At 42.3% G+C, this 24244-nt stretch overlaps 1 protein-coding gene across 4 annotated transcripts in view; it reads right to left on the bottom strand.

Moving 5' to 3' along the window:
* gpr180 (G protein-coupled receptor 180) overlaps positions 1-24244 on the bottom strand; it is a 145571-nt gene that overhangs the window by 37582 nt on the left and 83745 nt on the right. For all 4 annotated transcript variants that reach the window (XM_080198146.1, XM_080198147.1, XM_080198148.1 and 1 more), the window contains 2 exons: positions 24055-24235; positions 8053-8102 (listed from right to left, as the gene is read on the bottom strand). In XM_080198146.1, coding sequence (XP_080054272.1) covers positions 8053-8102; positions 24055-24235 — 231 coding nt within the window. The remainder of the gene's footprint in view (positions 1-8052; positions 8103-24054; positions 24236-24244) is intronic.

Below are 24244 nucleotides of genomic sequence, written 5' to 3'. Positions count from 1 at the left end.
ATTCAAGTGCACAATCCATTATAACAAGCATTAGAATTCAAAATCTCATGTCAAAGAGTCTATAGCACTTGTAGCCATCAATCAAATTGTGAAATAGCAGGCACCTTACATGAGAACGGATGGTTGTGAAATCAGTCATGCAACACTAATCTAGTAGTGGAAACCCTCAGACTTATGTCAACAGACAAAGTGGAATAACAAGGAATAATTTTTTTCAAACACTCCAGATATGCTTTTTCAAAGATTTATAGGGCAGGACTTTTAAATGCCTTGGCAGCTCCATTCGACAGCTCACTTTGACAGGCCTCTTTAATGAGTGCTTCTGGCAATTTGACAGATCCCTTTGACAGGTGCTTCTGATAGTTTTGACAGGTTCTTCCGACAGCTTTGACAAATGATTTTGACAGGTCTGTTTACAGTTCCAATGAGACTGACAGTAATGACTTTATGCACCTTTGATACATATTTATGTCTGCTTTTAACAATTCCAAAGGGCATCTTTGGAAGGGCATCTAGAGTGAATGTTGGACCCTTGGAGGACGAGAGAAGGGATTTAGCGGTGGGCGATGAGGAAATTGCTGAAGCTTTAAATAAGTTTTTTGCCTCGGTCTTCACGGAGGAGGACACAAATAGTTTGCCGGATATTGAAGATAGAAGGATGGTAGGAGATGAGGTCCTTAATGCGATTACTGTCACTAGAGAGGTAGTGCTTGATAAACGAACGGGACTGAAGGCAGACAAGTCTCCAGGACTGGACGGAATGCATCCCAGGGTTCTGAAAGAAATGGCAGAGGTGATAGCTGATGCCTTAGTAATTATTTATCAAAATTCGTTAGACTCCGGGTAAGTGCTGGAAGATTGGAAAATGGCTAATGTTACGCCGCTGTTTAAAAAAGGTAGCAGACAAAAGGCAGGGAATTATAGGCCGGTTAGTTTAATGTCCGTAGTTGGAAAAATGCTAGAATCTGTCATCAAAGAAGAAATAGCGAGGCACCTAGAAAAGAATGGTTTGATCAAGCAGATGCAGCACGGATTCGTTAAGGGGAAGTCGTGTTTAACAAATTTATTGGATTTCTATGAGGATGTGACTACTGCGGTAGACAGAGGGGAACCAGTGGATGTGGTGTTTTTAGATTTCCAAAAGGCGTTTGATAAGGTGCCTCACAAAAGGTTGCTGCAAAAGGTTAGGGTGCACGGAGTTGGGGGTAAGGTGTTAGCGTGGATAAAGGATTGGTTGTCTAATAGGAAGCAGAGAGTTGGAATCAATGGGTGCTATTCTGGTTGGCAGTTGGTGACAAGTGGAGTGTTGCAGGGATCAGTGCTGGGGCCTCAACTGTTTACCATTTACATAAACGATCTGGAGGAGGGGGCTGACAGTAGGGTAACGAAATTTGCTGATGACACGAAGATGAGTGGAAAAGCAAATTGCGTGGTGGGTGTGGAAAGTCTGCAGAGAGATCGGGATAGGCTGAGCGAGTGGGTGAGGACCTGGCAGATGGAGTATAATGTTAGCAAATGTGAGATTATCAACTTTGGTAGAAATAATAGTAGGAGGGATTATTATTTAAAAGGCGAAAAGCTGCAGCATGTTACGGTGCAGAGAGACCTGGGGGTCCTTGTGCACGAATTGCAAAAACCCAGTCTGCAGGTGCAGCAGGTGATCAAGAAGGCGAATGGAATGCTGGCCTTTATAGCGAGGGGGATAGAATATAAAAGCAGGGAGGTCTTGCTGCAACTGTACAGGGTACTGGTGAGGCCGCAGCTGGACTACTGTGTGCAGTTTTGGTCGCCACACTTGCAGAAGGATATATTGGCCTTGGAGGGAGTGCAGAGAAGGTTCACTAGGTTGATACCGGAGATGAGGGGGTTAGCCTATGAAAAGAGACTGAATAGACTGGGTCTGTACTCGGAGTTTAGAAGGCTGAGGGGAGATCTTATAGAGACATATAAGATAATGAAGGGGATAGATAGGGTAGAGGTAGAGAGATTCTTCCCGCTTAGAAAGGATAGCAGGACTAGAGGGCACAGCTTCAAAATAAGGGGGGGGGGGGGGGGGGGGGCGCAGTTTAGATCGGAGTTGAGGAGGAACTTCTTCACTCAAAGGTGGTGAATCTCTGGAATTCTCTGCCCGCTGAAGTGGTGGAGGCTACCTCGCTGAATATATTTAGGTCACGGGTAGATAGGTTTCTGATAGACAAGGGAATTAAGGGTTATGGGGAGAAAGTGGGAAAGTGGAACTGATCCACTTCAGATCAGCCATGATCTTATTGAATGGCGGGGCAGGCTCGAAGGGCTAGATGGCCTCCTCCTGCTCCTATTTCTTATGTTCTTATGTTTTTATCTGACCTCCACCAAAGGTGTCCTGGAATCAGATCCAAAGGGGTATCTTACATCTCTTAGTATCCAAGCGGATCCAAAAAATTCAGACCTACTCTTAATTGGTCTAATCTGCACATTTAAGGTTTCGTACTGTGTTGGCTTACCAAAATCCCAATGCAGTAGGGGCAGCTGATGATATATCTGCCCTGCTGCCTCTGTAAACCATGTATGCATGAAACATGCCCTACCCGTGATCCTGTTTCAGTTACAATAGAAAGAGCTTCTCTGTCATGGCAAAAGTCTAGGTCAGTGTCTTTGTTTTAGAATGGCCCATTCAAACCAGATAATACTTTGTGGATGGTTTCAAGGCAATGACCCACATCAGTCTGGAATGTTCTTTTGTTTCCTAGTGCAACAAGCGAATGGTTCTAACCCAGAAAAGAAATAAAGTGACCCTTGGGGGAGTCATCTTTTCCAGTCTTTTCTCATCTAGTTTTTATTTTAAATATAAAATTAGTTTAGGTTCAGAATATGACAGAAGTTTTTCTCAACTACATGACGCTTAAACTTGTGGAAAAGGGCTAGATGGCCTACTCCTGCTCCTATTTCTTACGTTCTTATGTTCACAAATAACAAAGGAAAAATAACTTATCACAAGGTTTTAGAGATGTCAATCAAACAAAACGTTTACTTTTCGGCAAACAGTATAAAGGTTTAATTGCTTGCTAAACTAAGTAGGTTAATCTTTTTGAAACTCAGCCAAGCATTAATAGTGAGACCATCTGATAATTATCAAAAGCAGTAACAACAATGCAAGTTCTGTGCATAGTGTATACTGAGAGTGGGTAGCGGATGTATAGGTAAATGGAAGGGCATGAGAGTTACAAGCGAGGATAAAGGGGTAATGTTGCGGGGGAGGAGCGGGGTGCTTGGGTCAAGAGTGTAAACGTTGTCATGATTGTAGCAGGGCTGATGTCCTAGTAAATAATGGTGGGCCATCTAGTCTGTCAGGCTCATCATCTGCCTGCTCTATTGCTGCCTTAGGTCTGCCTCTTTTCCCGAGAATGAAAAGAGCATGGGTGGGGCCTTGTTAGTAAAGGTGGGTTTGTGGGATTGGGAACTTCCCCAACCCCTGGTAATCACCTCCTTGACCAAAATCTGATCCACAGAGAACAAACTCCCAACTTTCCCCTCTTTAATAGCCACACTGAAAGCGCATCAGAGATTCAAACTGGACAGAACTAATGCTCCAAAAAAATTACAGTTAAAGTTTTTTAAACTTAATGAAAAAGCTTCTCACAATGGCATAAAAAATATCAAGACGTGTTCAAGATCATATAAAACTTCTTATTTACACAGACATTCCTACACAATTAGACACAAATAGCTGTAGAAATTGCAATTCCATACTGCAGCACAGTATTTTACAGATTAATCCTGAAAATACATAAATATACAAATATAGCATGTTTCAATATGTTCAGGAAATACGTATACGCTAGATGTAGTAACAGCAAAATTGCGTCCAATTTTCTAGTTCCGAAAGTTAGGTTTCTATTTTTGCTTTCAAATCTGTAATTCTTCACAATGAGTTTTCAGATTTTTCTATATCAATGAACTATTTAAAGCACAGCTTTATTCATGGGAAGTCTGAATGGCCAACTATTAAGCATCATTTTTAGGAAGCTGTTGTCACATCTAAATGATAGTGACACCTATTTTATAGGGGGCGGCACAATGGCACAGTGGTTAGCAGTATTGCCTCACAGCTCCAGAGACCCGAGTTCAAATCCAGCATTGGATGACAGTCTGTGTGGGAGTCTGCACACTCTCCACAAGTCTGCGTGGGTTTACTTCAGGTGCTCCTATTTCTCCCACAGTCCAAAGGTGTACAGGTTATGTGGATTGGCCATGGTAAATTAGCCTGTTGCCAAGATGTGGTTAGATTGATTACCCAGGATGAAAGAGGGGGACTGGGTAAGATACTCTGTCAAAGAGTTAGTGCAGACTCGATAGGCTGAATGGCCTCTTCTACACTGTAGGGATTCTATTATTAATCTATCTCTCGCTCCCTGTGACAAAATTAGATAATTAAAAAAATATTATTGCTGGGATCAGTGGCTATAGCATTGGGGAAAATTTTGCACCCTCATTCTCTATCTGTGGGAATGGCAGGGCATGCTCAAAATCTGGAAAGTGTGTTTTGTGCCAGTGAGTTTTAGAGTTCCGATCTTACTGTCCCCTTGCTGTTGAAGCATAACGTGGGACCGCAGAAAGCTCAGTTTAGTACATTACCATGTCATTAGTGAGCATTGTATGTGTACATAGATCCCTGAAAGTTGGGAATCAAGTAGATAGGGTTGTTAGGAAGGCATACAGTGTCTTGGCGTTTATTGGTAGGGGGATTGAATTTAGGAGCCGCAGCGTCATGTTGCAACTGTACAAAACTCTGGTGCGTCCGCACTTGGAGTATTGTGTGCAGTTCTGGTCCCCACATTATAGGAAGGATGTGGAGGCTTTGGAGAGGGTGCAGAGGAGGTTTACCAGGATGTTGCCTGGTATGGAGGGGAGGTCCTATGAGGAGAGACTGAGGGATTTGAGGTTGTTTTCGTTAGAAAGAAGGCGGCTGCGAGGGGACCTTATTGAAACATATAAGATGATTAGAGGTTTGGATAGGGTGGACAGTGATAGCCTTTTTCCTCGGATGGAGAAAGCTAGCACGAGGGGGCATAGCTTTAAATTAAGGGGTGGTAGTTATAGGATGGATGTCAGGGGTAGGTTCTTTACCCAGAGGGTGGTGAGGGATTGGAATGCCCTGCCTGCTGCAGTTGTAAATGCGCCTAGTTTGGGGGCGTTTAAGAGATCCGTGGATAGGTTTATGGATGGAAAGGGTTTGGTTTAGGTTACAGGGTCATTGTTTTTTAACTGGTCGGTGCAACATTGTGGGCCAAAGGGCCTGTTCTGCGCTGTAATGTTCTATGTTCATTGTCTCCAGGACTTTTCTTCTCACCTAGATGTGAACCTATCATGGGGGGAGGGGGATGTGTGTGTCTCCTTGGGGTCATAAAGTATAGCCCCTGGGGGTGAGGAACATGATCAGGTAGTGGTCCAGCTATGCCCCATGGCACAGTTTGGCACCAACATGGCACTGACCAGCTCTGCCAAGGGACAGGCCCCTGTGGGAGCCCCACAAGGGGGAAGGCTGTGAGCAGTTCGGGGAGCAGGGAATGCAGATGATGACCATTGTGGGGGTGAAGGAGGAGGTGGAAAGGTACCGACAATCTGGGAAGAGACTTGGGGGGGGGCGGCGGTGGTGGGGGAAGATGCCAATGACTCTGATAGAGGATGGGGAGGGCAGCCCTGAGACTTTCGTGGTGGCCTGGGGGGGGGGGTTTGGTGGAGTGAGGTTTACACAGTTTCTGATCTCTAAAAATGGGCAGGGTCTTGCTGGCATGTTGAGCCCGCTCCGCTGAATGATAGTTTGAAAGAAGTCCCCTTGACTTTTTTGGTGGAGTGTTGTAAGATCTGGAGAGAAAACAGACCTGTTTCTCTGGAGAGAAACATCAGGTAGGAAATTATATATTAAAAAAATTAATATGGACAATGGCAAATCTTAGGCTTTTACACTGTCCATGATACAACAGAAAGGGTACATTGTGCAAATAAGCAAATTTATTGACGTACCTCTGATTTTAAATAATTCTTAGATAGGGTTCAGCAGCAACTGGCACTACTATGGTTGAATTTTACCATACCTTTGGAGTTAGTGCAGGAAAATGGTGGGTGGAGTGTCGATCATCTTCCTGCCGTGATGGAATGGTGAGGAAGATGGTGGATGGTACACCTATCCAGATCTCAATTAAGACACTTGAGCCAATGAAAGGCTTGTTCCCTACACTGCTGGCATTTAACAATAAGTGTTGTGGCCTCCTGCTGGACTTCCAAAGTAGGGCCCTCCTTTTGTGCACTCTGGAAGGGGACTGTCAATAGCAACGATTGTCTTGCAGCAGTGGTGTTGCCTGCCTTCATTAACCATCTTTCTGCTTTGGTGGGGCCTGCCTGACTTTAAGACCTCAATTACCTGATTGCCAGAGCTCCTGCCCATTAGCATACCCTCTTCCTACATGCTCACGGTGACCGGATGCTGGCCCTCTCATTAGCTTGCAGCTCTTGGGTTTGGGCAGCATTTTTAATAGAGACCACTGCTGCTGCCAAAGCAAGTAACCCACATCCCCTTAACTTTCTGAATAGTAGACCTATTTTCATGCAATCACCAGCCATTGACATGAAGGTCGATTATATCTTAACTCAATATTTCAAGATATTTAGCCTTTCCACTCATTTATACGTTATGAAATGTCTATTTCATTTACATATTTAGCCTCTTGCACTCTGTAAAATAAAATGCTTGTATGATGGCATTTGGGTTGAGGTCAAAATCAGCTCTCCAGCAGAACTGTTGTTATTCCTTTGAAACACTCTCTGCTGATGTTCGCAAGACTCAAGCAGGGAACCCTGACACTTGCACCGCACTCCCAGTTTGAATATTACTATGCATATCACAGTTCCAGGATTCTAATTAAAACATTCCCTCATCCTGATGGATTTTCCATTGCATCAGTTGTGTGTATTCTGTGACATATAAGGAAATGTTCAGTCCTTGCTTCAGAAACATAAATTTCACTAATGTCAGGATATCCATAAAAACAAAACTACTTTGTTCAGAAATGTTAGACAAGATTTTCCATTTTGGAGGTGGATACATTCATTGATATTGAAATGTGTTCTCTCACTCTGCATTGTATCAGGAACAACAACTTAATGATTTTTGCAGAACTGGCCCTTAGTGACCAGAGGGTGCATTTGCCATCCAGTGAAAGACGGCAGGTGAGCTCTCGAAACTGGAAGGCCAATAGAATGATTATCCAGCGCAGAAGCAGCTGCAGTTTATCGCTGCAGGTAAGAGAGAGAGAGAGCAGGCGAGAGAGTGCCTCTCCATCTTGAGGTGCTCGCTCAACACTTGTAAGATGTTTCAAATAAAAAATGGACACAGCTGTTGGGCCACTATTATGGAAGAAACCTCTCCACAACCGGGAATTCCTGGAAAATTCCACTTGGCCTCTGGTCAATGGCCTTAAATACCCTCTTGACTTACCAAGCTACTTGTCACATGTAGTTGGGTATCTGTTCTGTGCCCCATCCAGGTTCCAATAAAATAGTTGGGATTAGAAAACTGGCAGGCTGATCAGCATTGGGACATCACACACCTTCATGCCTCCATATTGACACCAAAGTCTTGCCCGTTATGTTTGGAACATAATTTCAAAACCCTCCTTTCAAAAGTGGGGAGAGGGGTGGAAGTGATCAGTTTAGAATATTTTTACCTCAACTCGTTTAATTTTATCAATCTGAAATAGCATTTATATTTAAACATTTTACTGCATAAAATGTGATAATTTACAAGAAGTTGTTAGGCCACAGGATTTGATAACATATGTTCACGGACAATGCCTACTGTGCTGAGCAATGAAAATATGAATAATGGACAATCTTTTTGTATATGGCAGAGGATTATATATTTGTGTGTGACACTTTGATCAGGAATTCTAGATATTATGAGTGAATGGAAAGTGTTTTGGTACTTCAAAATTCTATTACTGGATCAAGAATGCATTTATTAAGAACTAAATTATAAGCAAAAGCTGCAATTTCAGTGAAAGTGTTGCATCTTACATTCAGCCAAACTGCCCAACACAGGAGTTCCAATTCCATCTATGGAGTACCTGAAAAAAAATTACAGATATTATAGAACTTCTGTCACAGAGCAAAATATTTAATTTATAAAAATATAATAGCATTTATAAAAAATCCTTCAGTTGCAAAAACAAGATGAAGACATTCAACTAGAAAGCTCTCATTTATTTCATTAAAATCAAAGTCAGAAATTCTCTTTTGTAACCATAATGTTACATTGAACCTATTTTTGCTTGATTTCCCCATCGTAAGAACATTAGAAATGGGAAGAGGAGGGGGTCATTTGGCTCTCCCAGGCTGTTCCATCATCCAGTAAGAACATAGCTTATTTTATTATGGGAAGAAAAAAATCTTATCTAGCTCAGTGTTTTGTATTGTATTGAGATAGTTCTTTACATAAAGTACCCTGTCAAGCCCCCACAGAATATTATGTTTCAATAAGATCACTTCTCATTCTTTTAAATTCCAATGAATATAGGCCCAGCCTACTCAACTTTTCTGCAAAGGACAATCCCTTCATCCAGAAATCAACTAGTGAACCTTCTCTGAACTGCCATCAATCCAACTACATCCCTCTTTAAATAAGGAGACCAAAAACTGTACAAGATACTCAAGCTGTGGTCTCCTCAATGCTCCATAGCTGTAGCAAGACTTCCCTAATTTTATATTCCATCTCCTTGCCATAAAGCTAAACACTCCAATTGCCTTTCTAATTACTTGCTGGATTTGCATAGCAACCTTTTATGATACATGTACAAGAGATCCCTCTGCACCATAGCATTCTGCAGTCTCTCTCCATTTAACTAATACTATTGTTCCCCCAAAATGGATAGCTTCAAATTTTCCGACATTGTACTCCATCTGCCAAATTTTGCCCACTCACTTAACCTATAAGAACATAAGAACATAAGAAATAGGAGCAGGAGTAGGCCATCTAGCCCTTCGAGCCTGCCCCGCCATTCAATAAGATCATGGCTGATCTGTCGTGGCTCAGTTCCACATTCCCGCCCTCTCCCCATAACCCTTAATCCCCTCGCTTAGCAAAAACCCATCAACCCGCGTCTTAAAAATATTTAGCGAGGCAGCCTCCACCACTTCAACAGGCAGAGAATTCCAGAGATTCACCACCCTTTGAGTGAAGAAGTTCCTCCTCAACTCCGTTCTAAACTGGCCCCCCTTTATCTATCTATATGCTTTTACAGGCTCTTTGTATCCTTTTCATAACTTGCTTTCCAACTACCTTTGGTATCATGCGCAAACTTGGCTACAATACACTTGGTCCCTTCATCCAGTTATTAATATATACTGTAAATATTTAAGGCCAAGGTACTGATCCCTGTAGCATTCCACAACTTCGCCAACCTGAAAATGGCCCATTTATTCCAGCTGTTTCCTGTTAGTTAGCCAATCCTCTCTATGCTATTACCCTCAACATCATCACCTTTTAACCTATGATTATGAAATCATAGAATTCTTACAGTGCAAAAGGAGCCATTTGGTCCATCAAGTCTGCACCAACTCTCTGACAGAAATCTTCTCCATGCAAAATACTATTTCAAAGTCTCTGCCATTTCCTTGTTTCCCATTATTAATTCCTCAATGTCATATTCTAAGGGACCAATGTCTACATTAGTTTTTTTTTGCTTTTTACATACTTATACAGGCTCTTTCAGTTGTTTTCATGTTTCTTGTAAGTTTACTCTCAATGGGGAAGGCCGTGGCTTAGTTGTAGTGTCACTGGATTAGTAATCATAGAATCACAGAACCCCTACAATGCAGAAGAGGCCGTTTGGCAATGATCCCACATAGGCCCTAATCCTGCAAGGCCATGCATTTATCCTGATAACCCCTGACAATAAGGGGCAATTTTAGCATGGCCAATCAACCTAACCTGCACATCTTTGGACTGTGGGAGGAAACCAGAGCACTCGGAGGAAACCTAAGCACTTAAGGCAATATTGTGCAAATTCCACACAGTCACCTGAGGCCAGAAATAAACCCAAGTCCCTGTGCTGTGAAGCAGCAATGCTTGCACTGTCCTCTAAAATGCTCAGCAAGAAAAACAGTTGTAAGCAAGGGCTACAGAAAAACATGGGTCAGTTACATTTACACTACAGAACTGCTAGGCAATAACAAGCTCCAACAAGAGAAATGCCAACCTTCTCCGCTTGACATACAATAGCATTGACACCACTGAATCCCCCTCTATCAACATTGTGGGGTACCAGTGACCAGAAACTGAACCGCACCAGCTTTAAAATTATTGTGGCCTTAAAAGTCAGAGGCTGGAAATTTGAGGGCAAATAACTCACCTCTTGACTCCCTGAACTTGTCTGCCACCGACAAGGTTCAAGGCAGGAGTGTGATGGAATTGCCTAGATAAGTGCAGCCCCATCAACACTCGAGAAGCTTGAAACCACCCAGGACAATCACCTGTTTGAATGGCATACCCTCCGCCACCTTCAAAATTCACACCTTTCACATCTGATGCACAGTAACAGCATTGTATACCATCTTCAAGATACACTCTAGAAACTTACCAAGGTTCCTTTGATAGCATCTTCCAAACCCACAACCTCTACCTTGAAGGACAAGGACAATTGATACGTGGGAACACCTGCAATTTCCCCTCCAAGCCACATACCATATTGGTTTGGGACTATTCCATCACTTTTGCTAGGTTAAATATTGAAACTTCCTTCCTAACCACAGTGAGCAGCTTTTCAAGAAGGTGGCTCACCATGACCTTCTCAAAGGAAATAGGGATGGGCAATAAATGCCCAGAGCTAGCCAGTGATGACCACATCCTATGAAAGAATAAATTTTAAAAAAGGATTGGAAATTGATAAGGAGGTGGTATTGAATCAGCTGTCTATAATTAAATCTATTAAGTCACCAGGACGAAATGAGATGCATCCAAGGATACTGAAGGTAAGAAGAATGGAAATTATGGAGGCACTGGCCATAATTTTCCAATCTTCCTTAGACTCAGACATGATGCCAGACAACTAGTGATTTGCAAATCTTACACCAGTTCAAAAGCAGTTGTACTGATAAGCCCAGCCAATTTAACTCCAGTAGTGGGAAAGCTACTAGAAACAATAATTCTGAGTAAAATTAATACTCACTGGGGCAAATAGGAGTTAAGCCAGCATAAGTTTATTAAAGGCAAGTTATCTCTAATTTACTTGCTGGAGATTTTTGGAGAGGTTTCAGAGTGTTGATGAGGGTAATAACTGTAGATGGATGTCCAAGAGACATTTGATGTGGCGTCACACAATAGACTTTTGAGCAAAGTTATAGCTTCTGGAATAAAATGGACAGTAGTAAAATGGAAATGGCTGAGTAACAGGAAACAGAATAACGGTTAATGGATGTTTTTTAGACTACATAAGGTTTGTAGTGAAGTTCCTCAGGGGTTGGCATCAAAACCCTTGCTCCTCCTGATACATATGCATAACCTGGATCTAGGTATAGAGGGCACAATTTCAAGTCTTGCAGAACATGCCCCTGTCTACATCAAAGAGGATGAAGTAAAAGGGTTGAAAGCTTCAAGTCTTTAGATGTCCAGATCACCAACAACCTGTTCTGATCCCTCCATACTGACACTATAGTTAAGAAAGCCCACCAAGGCCTCTACTTTCTCAGAAGGCTAAGGAAATTTGGCATGTCAGCTACAACTCTCACAGATGCACCATAGAAAGCATTCTTTCTGATTGTATCACAGCTTGGTATGGCTCCTGCTCTGTCCAAGATTGCAAGGAACTACAAAAGGTTGTGAATGTAGCCCAATCCATCATACAAAACAGCCTCCCATCCATTGACTCTGCCTACATTTCCCACTGCCTCGGCAAAGCAGCCAGCATAATTAAGGACCCCATGCACCCCGGACATTCTCTCTTCCACCTTCTTCCGTCGGGAAAAAGGTACAAAAGTCTGAGGTAATGTACCAACCGACTCAAGAATAGCTTCTTCCCTGCTGCCATCAGATTTTTGAATGGACTTACCCTGCATTAAGTTGATCTTTCTCTACACCCTACCTATGACTGTAATACTACATTCTGCACTCTTTCTTTCCTTCTCTATAAACAGTATGTTTTGTCTGTATAGTGTGCAAGAAACAAATACTTTTCACTGGATGTTAATACATGTGAGAATAATAAATCAAATCAAATCAAATCATACAAAACTTGGGAGCCATTGTAAACTGTGAAATGGATAGTATAACAGAGTGGTCACCAAATAGTCAATCGTCAATCCTGGAGTTTCGAAAAGTTGATTGTCATTGACATGAATCACCCAAAAATGCATAGGGATTCTCATAATGAGGAGCAAATCAACTCATTGACTGCTGAATCGCTAGTGCCAAAACATGAACTCAGTCGGCTGAAGACAAAATGATGAGGGACCTCCAAGAGGGCAGAAACCTACCATTTCCACCAGTGAATTTCTTTTAGAAATGTTAAAGGCAAGATCATTTGCTTTGTTTCTCAACAGAATGTAGCCTTGAATAAATGAGGTAATTTGGAACGGCATCACAAGATAATGCATACAAAATTTCAAGAACATTTCCCTTTAAACAGTATCATTTGGACAAAGGAAGTTGGGGAGTTAAATGGAATGTTGCAAGCTCAACAGTCACTCTTTTAAAAACCTGTGGCTAACAGCAAGATTAGCAAAATGGCGTCTTTTCACATTCGCCATCTGCTGGCAAAAAATAAGTAACTTCACCAATGGCAAAGTTATCAAAGAGGCTATGATGGTTGCTGCTGACGCCTTGTTCAAAGACTTTAAATACAAAGATGAAATTATGACAGCCACCAAGAGCATGCCACTTGGTGCTTTAGTAATAGCCATAAGGGTGGAATAGCCAGAAGGGAGATTCAGAGAGATCTTGGGGTTCATATCCACAGATCCCTGAAGGTTGCCACTCAAGTCGATAGAGCTGTGAAGAAGGCTTATAGTGTGTTAGCATTTATAAACGGAGGGTTTGAGTTTAAGAGTCGTGGAGTTATGCTGCAACTATACAGGACCTTGATGATACCACATTTGGAATACTGTGTGCAGTTCTGGTCACCTCACTGTAAGAAGGATGTGGAAGCATTGGAGAGAGTGCAGAGGAGATTTACCAGGATGTTGCCTGGTTTGGAGGGTAGGTCTTATGAGGAAAGGTTGAGGGAGCTAGGGCTTTTCTCCTTAGAGCAGAGGAGGATGAGAGGTGATTTAATAGAAGTTAAAAGAAGTTTAATATAAGATGATGAGGGGAACAGATTAGGTGGACGTTCAGAGACTATTTCCTCAGGTGGATGTAGCTGTTACTAGGGGGCATAACTATAAGGCTCATGGTGGGAGACATAGGAGGGATGTTCAAGGTCGATTCTTTACTCAAAGAGTGGTTGGAGTGTGGAATGCACTGCCTGCTGTGATAATAGAGTCGGACACTTTAGGAACTTTCAAGTGGTTATTAGATAGGCACATGGAACACACCAGAATGATAGGGAATAGGATAGCTTGATCTTGGGTTCGGACATAACTTGGCACAACATCGAGGGCCAAAGGGCCTGTACTGTGCTGTACTGTTCTATGTTGTCTGAGTATGTGTCTCAGCAAATACACCAAGACTTACCAGGCTGTGAATTCTTCTCAGCTGCAGTTTGATGAGTCAGTAGACATAACAGGTACAGCTCAGCTGATTGTTTTTGTTAACATGGCATTTAAAGATGCAACAACAAAGGAGAACTTCCTCATTCTTTTGCCATTGAAAGAGAGTACAAGAGGTGAGGATGTCTACAACAAATGTAAAAGGTATGTGACTATGAAAAACATTCTAATCAAGAGACTGGTTTCAATCACAACTGACAGTGCACCGTCAATTTTGGGCGTCAATACTGGCTTGAACATCAATTGTTTAAATTGTTACTTGATGACCTTAATGCCACCTACAGTGAGCTAATCCTTCATCAGATGCCAGGTGGTTAAGTCAAGGAAAAGTCCTCTAGAAATTTTAAATCTGTCCCCTGAAATCAAGACATGAAGTGTACAGTGAGCTGTCAGATAATGCACAGTTGCTAGACTTGCCATTTCTTTCTGACATAAATGCAAAATTATATGAGATGAATGATGAATTGCAGGGGAGGAACAAAGAGTTGTCACACATGGTCAGTGCAGTGAATGTGTTCAGATTGAAACTGGACCTGTGGTCCTTCCAGTTGAAGAGCACTTCCCAAATCTGGAGCAAATCCAACAACAGGTCAAGCAGAAAGAGTTCTATCCAAACAAATTCTGTGACCACCTGAATAAATTGAAGGAGTAAAACAAACAATTTCAGGAGTTAGTCAAGATGGAACAAATGTTTGTCCTAAATCCATTTCCCCACACCCCCCCCACCTCCCCAAGTGGACATTGGAGAACTGACAGCAAAATTTCAGCAGTGTTCAAACAAAGCAGTGGACTTGACATGGAAATAATCACCATGCCAAATGACATAGAGCTGAAAGCTAGGTCAAGGGACAAAGACTTTTGGGGACTTATAAACAGAGATAAGTATCCTCTTCTGACATTGTGTGCACTCAAGGTGAAGTTCTACTTTGGTTCCACATACTTCTGTGAGGTGGCTTTTTCCCAGATGAAAATCATCATGTCCGAGTATCGCATTCGTCGCGTAGATGTCCGTCTGATGGACTGTATTAGACTGGCCATCTCAAACAATAATCCAGGCTTCGCAGCACTCAGAGATAGTGTGCCAGTGGTCCTTGCACACTAAGAATAGGTGAGTGTTGTGCACAAGTGCATTTTGGGGAGTTTTAGTAAAGTCAAATTTTTAAGAGTAGATCTTGTCTGCATTTTGATGCTAAAGGTGGTCTTGTGCTTAAAAAGATTGGAGACCACTGGTGTATACATTAAATGGACATAGGCAGGTTATTGGATTGTGCAGAAAAATGGCAGATGAAATTCAATGCAGAGAAGTATGAAATATAGAGAAACAGAGAAACATAGAAACCAGAAGCAGGAGAAGGCCATTCGGCCCTTCGCGCCTGCTCCGCCATTCATTTTGATCATGGTTGATCATCAAATTCAATATCCTGTTCTTCCCCTTCCCCCCTCATCTCTTGATCCCTTTAGCCCCAAGAGCGATATCTAATTTCTTCTTGAAATCACACAACGTTTTGGCCTCAATTACTCTCTGTGGGAGTGAGTTCCACACATTCACTACCCTTTGGGTGAAGAAAATTCTCCTCACCTCAATCCCAAAAGGTTTACCCCTTATCCTCAAACTATGATCCCTAGTTCTGGACTCCTCCACCATCGGGAATATTCTTTCTGAATCTACCCTGTCTAACCCTGTTAGAATTTCTATGAGAAGTGATTCATTTTGACAGGAAGAATATGGAGAGGTAACATAAAACAAAGGGTACAATTTTAAAGGAGCTGCAATAGCTGAGGAGCCTTGGTGTTTGTGTGTATAAATCATAGAGTGGCAGAACAGAGTTAGAGAGCAGTTAACAAAGTATATAGCATCCTTGGCTTTATTTAGGTGTATTGAGCACAAAAGCAAGGTTTTATGTTAAACCTGGTTCAACCTCAACTGGTATATTGAGTCCAGTTCTGGCTGCCACAATTGAGTGAAGGCATTTGAGAGAGTACAGAAAAGATTCACGGGAATGTATCCAGGGATGAAGAATTTCAGTTATGTAGATAGATTGGAGAGGTTGGAACATTTTTTTGGGGAAAAGAGAAGGTTAATGGGATATTTGAAAGACATATTCAAAATCATGAGGAGTCTGGCCAGAGTAGACAGGGAAAAGCTATTCACATTGATGGAAGAAGATAATTGGCAAATTAATCAATGCAGACATGAGGAGAACCTTTTTCACGTAACAAGTGGTCAAGATTTGGAATGCAGTATCGAGAGTGTAGTGGAGGCAGGTTCAACTGAGGCATTCAAGGTGAAATTGAATTATTCTAATGAAAAGGAAGAATATTCAGGATTTGTGTGTGAGGGCATGGTAGTGGCACAAGATGAATTGCTCAGTCGGAGAGCTGGCACAGACACAACTGGCCAAATGGCTTCCTTCTGTGCTGTAACAATTCTGTAATCTGTGAGCATCCAAGACAAAGCTAACCCCTTGACTGGTTAACTTCTTAGAAGAAGTGGCTAGTAAGAGCTGAAAAGGAGTAGAAATGTGATGTAATGGATGAGGGTGGGGTGGGGGGGAGGGTCAGAGGGGTGGGGTACAAAAGGTGGAACATATTAGAAGGTCAGAGCTAAGGACAGATTGACAAAAATGTCATGGATACAAGACCAAGGGAGTGCTAATGATAGCATTGAGGACTAAAGGTGCTAACAGTAGCATAAAGGGAAGACAAGTGACAGATGGCCTTGTGAGGGAGGGGGGAATAGTTTACTTTTGGACAAAAAAAAACAAAAAACCTGCTCACCGAATGAATTTCTTCCCACCTTGGTTCCATTCATTCACTCCTTGTCCGATGTCTTTCTACCTACATTCACAATTCCCTTGATGCCCTCACAACAATTTCCAGTTCCCCAGTCCTAACTGCCGCCTTTTCACTTGAAACGTCCTATCCTTCTACACCTCCATCCCCCATCAGAAGGGTTTCAGACACCCTAGTTCTTTCTTGAGAGAGGTCACAACAATCCCCATCCACCACTATTTTTCTCTGCCTGACTGAACTTGTTCAAGAAAGAAAAAGAAAAAATTAGCTCTTGGGGCTAAAGGGATCAAGAGATATTGCCGGGGGGGGGGGGGGGGGGGGTGCGCAGAGCGAAGACGCGATCAGGGCATTGAATTTGATGATCAACCATAATGATAATGAATAGTGGAGTAGGCTTGAAGGCTGAATGGCCTACTCCTGCTTCTGTTTTTTCCTTAATGCATATTCTCTCATTGAATAATTTTTCCTTTAACTTGTTTCACTTCCTGCAAATAAAAACTGTGGCTGTGGGTTCCTGCACAGTCCCCAGTTCTGCCTGTCTTTTTGTGGGGTATGTGGAAAAAGTCTATGACCCAGTCCTACTCAGGCCCCTCCCACAACTGTTTCTCCATTATGTTGATAACTATAACTGCGCTTGTATGAACCTGGAAAAATTTATCAATTTGGCTTACAATTTCCATTCTTCTCTCACCTTCACATGGTCCATCTCTGACATTTTCCTTCCCTTCCTTGACTTCTCTCTTATATTTCTGGCAACAAGATTCATTACAAACCCACCAACTTCCATAGCTATTTTGACCAAAGCTCCTCACACCCCACTTCTGCTAAGGATTCTACCCATTTTCCCAGTTTCTCCATTTCCGCTGCATCTTTTCCATTGATGCCACCTTCTAAAACAGTACTTCTGACATCTGGTTTTTCTCTCAAATGAGGTTCTCCCCACTGTAGCTGACAAGGCACTCAACTGTCGAAGCCATCTCCCGCACTGTTGCTCTAACCTCTTCCACTCCCTCCCAGTATAATGAAAAGGTCTCTCCCGTCCTCAAAGGCATTCAAAGGATCATCTTCTACCATCTTCCAACTCCGTAAGGAGTCTCACAACACCAGGTTAAAGTCCAACCAGTTTATTTGATAGTAATCCCACAAGCTATCAAATAAACTGGTTGGACTTTAACCTGGTATTGTGAGACTTCTTACTTGTTTACCCTAGTCCAAAGCCGGCATCTCTACATCTCCCAACTCCTGCATGCTGCCACAATGAAACACATCCTCCCCTCACCACCATACTCCCACCCATCCAATTCCCCCTCCCCTCCCCATCCTGGGCATTCCAAAGATCCACTCCCTCTGTGAAACCCTGGTCCACTCCCAATCTTCATCCCTTTCCCATTACACTTTCCCATGCAAATATGGAAGGTGCAATACCTAGCTCTTTACCTCCTTCCTCCCCACTATCCAAGGTCACAAATACTCCTTGCTAGTGAAACAGCACTTTAATTGTACCTCCTCATGTTGGTCTACTGCATTTGCTGCTCCCAATGCAGTCTCTGCTATATTGGGATTGGCAAAACCTCATTTTCCAATTAAGCAAGTTACAGCCTTCTGGATTCAACGTTAAGTTCAACAACATTAGATTGTGAAATTTCACCTCCACCTTGACCCCACTTTTGATTTGCTTCTCCCAATGCAAATACACTCCCTCACCCATACTACCAGCTTTCACTAAGTACTGATCTTTGTCCTCACATGAAGTCAGTTTGCTATCCTATCTTTATGCCACTATCAATACCTTCTTTAGTCTTTAATGCTACCATTACTACCCCCTTTGTCTTGTGCCCATGACATCTTTGTCAATCTCTCCTTAGCTCTGTCCTATTCCTGACCTTATATTCTGCAACACCTTCTCCCCAACCCCCTCCAACTACGTAGTCCATCAAATTTCTATTCCTCCTCAGCTTTGAAGAAGTCATACAAAATTGAAATGTTAATGCTGCTTCTCTCTCCATTTGTGCTGTCAGACCTACTGAGTTTATCCAGCCTCTTCTGTTTATATTTCAGATATGAAGCATCTGCCACATTTTGCTTTTATTGATATAGTTGGTTGGTTGGTTTTAATTTTACAAAATTCACTAGCTTCAGTGCTATTAGATTGGAAAATAACGAATGTAACCCCTTTATTCAAAAAAGGAGGGAGACAGGAAGCAAGGCAGTACGGCCAGCACGAAGGCACAGTGGTTAGCACTGCTGCCTCTGGGGGCAAGGGTCCCGAGTTCAATTCCGGCCTCAATTGACTGTCTGTGTAGTGTTTGCAGGCTCTCCCCGTGTCTGCGTGGGTTTCCTCCAGGCGATCCTGTTTCTTCCCATAGTCCAAACATGTGTGGGTTAGGTTGATTGGCCATGGCAAATTGCCCCAAAATATAGGGGGACTAGCAAGGTAAATACATTTGGGTTATGGGGATAGGACCTGGGTGGATTATGATCACAGAGTCACAGAGGTTTACAGCATGGAAACAGGCCTTTGGCCCAACTTGTCCATGCTGTCTTTTTTTTAAACCCCTGCCCACATTTGGCCCATATCTCTCTATACCCATTTTACCCATGGAACTGTCCATATGCTTTTTAAAAGACAAAATTATATCTGCCTCTATTACTCCCTCTGGCAGCTTGTTCCAGCCTCTGTGAAAAAATTATTCCTCTGAACACTGTTGTATCTCTCCCCTCTCACCTTAAACGTATGCCCTCTAGTTTTAGACTCCCCTACCTTTGGGCAAAGATGTCAACTATCAAGCTGATCTGTGCCCCTCATTATTTTATAGACCTCTATAAGATCACCCCTAAGCCTCCTACGCTCCAGAGAAAAAAGTCCCGGTCTATCCACCCTCTTCTTATAATTCAAACCATCAAGTCCTGGTCGCATCCGAGTAAATCTCTTCTGCACTTTTTCTAGTTTAATAATATCCTTTCTATAACAGGGTGACCAGAACTGTACACGGCATTCCAAGTGCGGCCTTTTTAATGTCTTGTACAAACTTCAACAAGATGACCCAACTCCTGCATTCAATTTCTGACCAATAAAACCAAGCATGCTGAATGGTGTCTTCTTCACCATTCTGTCCACCTGACTTACTTTCAATGAGCTCTGAACACGTACCCCTAGATCTCTTTGTTCTGTAACTCTCCCCAGTGCCCGACCATTAACTGAGTAAGTCCTGCCTTGGTTCAATCTACCAAAATGCATCACTTTGCATTTATCTAAATTAAACTCCGTCCGCCATTTGACAGCCTACTGGCCCAATTGATCAAGATCCCATTGCAATCGGAGATAACTTTCTTCACTGTCCACTATGCCAACAATCTTGATGTCATCTGCAAACTTACTAACCATGCCTCCTATATTCTCATTCAAATCATTAACGTAAATGAAAATAATAGTGGACTCAGCATTGAGCCCTGAGGCACGCCGCTGGTCACAGATATCCACTATGAAAGACAACTCTCGACAACCACCCTCCATTTTGTATGCATAAGATTTAACCTTATGCAACAATCTACCATGTGGTACCTTGTCAAAGGCCTTGCTAAAGTCCATTTAGATAACATCAAATGCACTGCCCTCATCTACCCCTTCAAAAAACTCAATCAAATTTGTGAGACATGATTTTCGACTCACAAGGACATACTGACTATCCCTAATCAGTCCTTACATCTCTAAATGCCTGTAGATCCCTGTCTCTCAAAATACCTTCCAAAAACTTACCCGCTACAGATGTGCGGCTTACTGGCCTGTAGTTCCCAGGCTTTTCCCTAGTCGATGCAGACTTGATGGGCTGAATGGTCTCCTTCTGCACTATAGGGATTCTATGATTCTATGAAACTACAGGCCAGTTAGATCATCATCTGTCACAGGAAAATTGTTAGAAGCTAACATTAAAAACATAGCAAGGCAGTTAGATAAGTTCAAGGTAATCAAACAAAGCCAACATAGTTTTATGAGATAGAAATCATGTTAGACCAATTTATTGAAGTGCTTGAAGAAGTAACACGTGCTGTGGATAAAGGGGAAGCAGCTGTAGTTAGATTTCCAGAAGGCATTTGGTAAGGTGCACATCAAAGACTATTGTGGAAAATAAAAGCTCACGTGTAATGGGTAACATATTGGCATGGACAGAAGATTGGCTAGCTAATCAGAAACAGAAAGCAAGCGTAATGGGACATTACACTGGTTGGCAAAATGTAACAAGTACCATGCCACTGGATCTGTGCTGGGGTTTCAGCTTTTTACAATTTATATAAATAACTTGGAAGAAGATACCAAAGATATAGTTGCAAATTTGCTGAAGATACAAAGATAGAACACAAGAACATGAGAATTAGGAGCAGGAGTAGGCCATCTGGCCCCTCAAGCCCACTCCACCATTCAATAAGATCATGGCTGATCTTTTTGTGGACTCAGCTGCACTTAGCTATCCACTCACCATAACCTTTAATTCCTTTACTGTTCAAAAATGTATCTATTTTGCCTTAAAAACATTCAGTGAGGTAGCCTCAACTGCTTCACTGGGCAGGGAATTCCACAGATTCACAACCCTTTGCGTGATGAAGTTCCTCCTCAGCTCAGTATTAAATCTGCTCCCCGTTATTTTGAAGCTATGCCCCCTAGTTCTAGTTTCATCCGTCAGTGAAAACAACTTCCCTGCTTCTAACTTATCTATTCCCAAGTTTTATCCAATCTCTCTTCATAGCTCACATTTGGAAAGTTGCACACGGTTCTGATCACCACTCTACCAGAAGGATGTGGAGGCTTTGGAGAGGATACGGAAAAGGTTTTATCAGGATGTTTCCTGGTTTGGAGGGTATTAGCTATGAGGAGAGATTGGACAAAAGTTGGGTTGTTTTCATAGAGTCATAGAGGTTTATAGCATGGAAACAGGCCCTTCAGCCCAACTTGTCCATGACGCTCTTTCTTTTTTAAAACCTTGAAGCTAATCCCAATTGCCTGCATTTGGCCCATATTCCTCAAGATCCATCTTACCCATGTAACTGTGTAAATGCTTTTTAAAAGACAAAATTGTACCCGCCTCTACTACTACCTCTTGCAAATTATTCCAGACACTCACCCACTCGGTGTGAAAAAATTGCCCCTCTAGACACCTTTGTATCTCTTCCCTCTCACCTTAAACCTATGCCCTCTAGTTTTGGACTCCTCTATCTTTGAGAAAAGATGTTGACTATCTACCTTATCTATACCCCTCATTATGTTATAGACCTCTATAAGATCACCCCTCAACCTTCTAGCCTACAGAGAAAAAAATCCTCAGTCTAAAAGTCAAACCTCTCCTTATAACTCAAACCATCAAGTCCTGATAGCATCCTAGTAAATCTTTTCTTCACTCTTCCTAGTTTAATAATATAATTTCTGTAATAGGGTAATCAGAACTGTACACAGTATTCCAAATGTGGATTTACCAATGTCTTATATAACTTCAATAAGATGTCCCAATTTCTGTATTCAATGTTCTGACCAATGAAACCAAGCATGCTGTATGCCTTCTTCACACTCTGTACGCCTGTGACTCCACTTTCAAGGAGCTATGAACATGTATGAACATTTGAACATTTTCACCTGAACTTCTGAAGACTGAGGGATGACCTGATAGAAGTTTACAAAATTATGACAGGCATGGATAGAATGGATAGTCAGAGTCTTTTTCCCACAGTAGAAATATCAAATTACAAGGGAACATAAGCTTAAGATAAAAGGGGGAAGTTTAAAGAGGCAGGTTTTTTTTAAACAGTGAGGGTGGTAAGTGTCAGGATTGTGTTGCCATGGTAGAAGCAGATACAAGAGCAACAGTTAAAGAGGCATCTTGACAGGTACACTCATAGGCAGGGAATAGAGGGATTCTCAGGGAATACGGACTGCATAGAGGCAAACGGTCGTCAGTTAAGGAAGGCATAACGTGTCGGTGCAGGCTTGGTGGGCTGAAGGACCTGTTCCCGTATTTATTGTTCTTTGTTCTCTTTATTCTCTGTTCACTGTACCGAACATGGGCAAGGACGTTTAAATGTTATTGACAGATGAGGAGCAGGATGCAAGGTGGGTGGAACGCTTTCAGGGGTTCCTCAGCTAGTCTACCATAAGCTCCATCTTCAGATTCAATGGTAGCACTGCTCCTCAGCAGCTGAATGTCAACCTGGGAGAATTTAACAGATTAAAGGTCCCAAGAGCCATCAAGAGCATGAAGAACAAAGGGCATCTGGAATTGATGAGAAACCAGCAGAGCTACTGAAATGCGGCAAAAGCACGGTCATAACAGAGCTCACAGATCTGTTCAACAACATCTGGACTGTGGAGGGCATCCTTGACGGCTGGAGGTAGGAAGTAATCATCAAGCTACCAAAGGGAACTTCAGTGACTGCAACAACTGGAAAGGCATGAGGTTGCTGTCAATGCCTAGCAAAGCAGAAGTCAGTATGCTTCATGAAGAACAGGCAGGTTTCTGGGATAGATCATGCTGTGAGCAAGCCTGGAGTATCGACAGCCACTTGTTATCAAGTTCACTGATTCAACAAAGTTTTTGATAGCATCCATCAGCAGTTAGTCTGGTACATCCTAAGACAGTACAGCATTTGGGAATGGTATACTAACATCTTATTCCATGTACTGTTACTCCAGTGTCAAGACCAGCACAGGCAGCATAGATTCATAGAACCATCCAGCGCAGAAGGAGGCCATTCAGCCCATCAAGTCCTCACCAACACTTCAACAGAATAACTTATCCAGGCCTACCCATGCATTTACCCCTCTAATTGCTTTAACCTGCACATCCTGAAACACTAAGGCAACTTAGCATGGCCAACTAACCTGCACATCTTTGGACTGTGTGTGTGTGTGTGTGTGTGTGTGTGTGTGTGTGTGTGTGTGTGTGTGTGTGTGTGTGTGTGTGTGTGTGTGTGTGTTGGGGGGAAGGTGAGTGGAATGTGGAAACCTGATTACCTGGAGGAAACCCACACAGACATGGGGAAAATGTGCAAACTCCACACACAAGGCTGGAATCGAACCCAGGTCCCTGGCACTATGTTCTTATGTCCTTACTATGATGCAGCGGTGTTAATCACTGTGTTGCTATACCACCCTTAAATATTATCATAGGAATATGACAAGACCGCAGACTCTCTTGATTCATTTTCCTCCTGGTTATCTATTTCAACATAAGGAAGGTGAATGCAGACTTTGCATCCTGCGGAAATATCACAGGTTAAAAGATCTGGATTTTACAGATGACACTGTTTCATTGGCCAATTAATCATATCTCATAGCTATCATATACCCAATTTTAGTTTATATTTCCTTTCAAACTCTGCATATTATTACTGAAGCAAATATGTTAGGCAGGCCCCTAAAAAAGTATTACATATGGAAAAATCTCACTGCCACCACAATATTCAATTTACCTTAAAAATATATTGGATACATAAAGCTATCAGATTTTGGTTTTGTGTGTCATTAAATTAAAACTACTTTACCTTGACAGATGCATATAGTTAGTGAATGCTGCACCAGCTTGCAGCAGTAATCCAATAGACAAAACCTTCAGTACAGTGTGCATAGGTCCACCTTTCTTAATTGATCGCCAGATTGGTTGAGTGTATATGCAGGCTACGACAAAGTAAGCCAATACTAGTAGGAAGTAGAAATCATGTAGCCCTGTGAAAA

Source organism: Carcharhinus amblyrhynchos, chromosome 10 (genome assembly GCF_965287045.1).
Source record: "Carcharhinus amblyrhynchos chromosome 10, sCarAmb.v2.hapA, whole genome shotgun sequence".
NCBI lineage: Eukaryota > Metazoa > Chordata > Chondrichthyes > Carcharhiniformes > Carcharhinidae > Carcharhinus > Carcharhinus amblyrhynchos.
The sequence above is the reverse complement of the archived record's forward strand: the minus strand, read 5'-3'. Positions and strand labels throughout refer to the sequence as shown.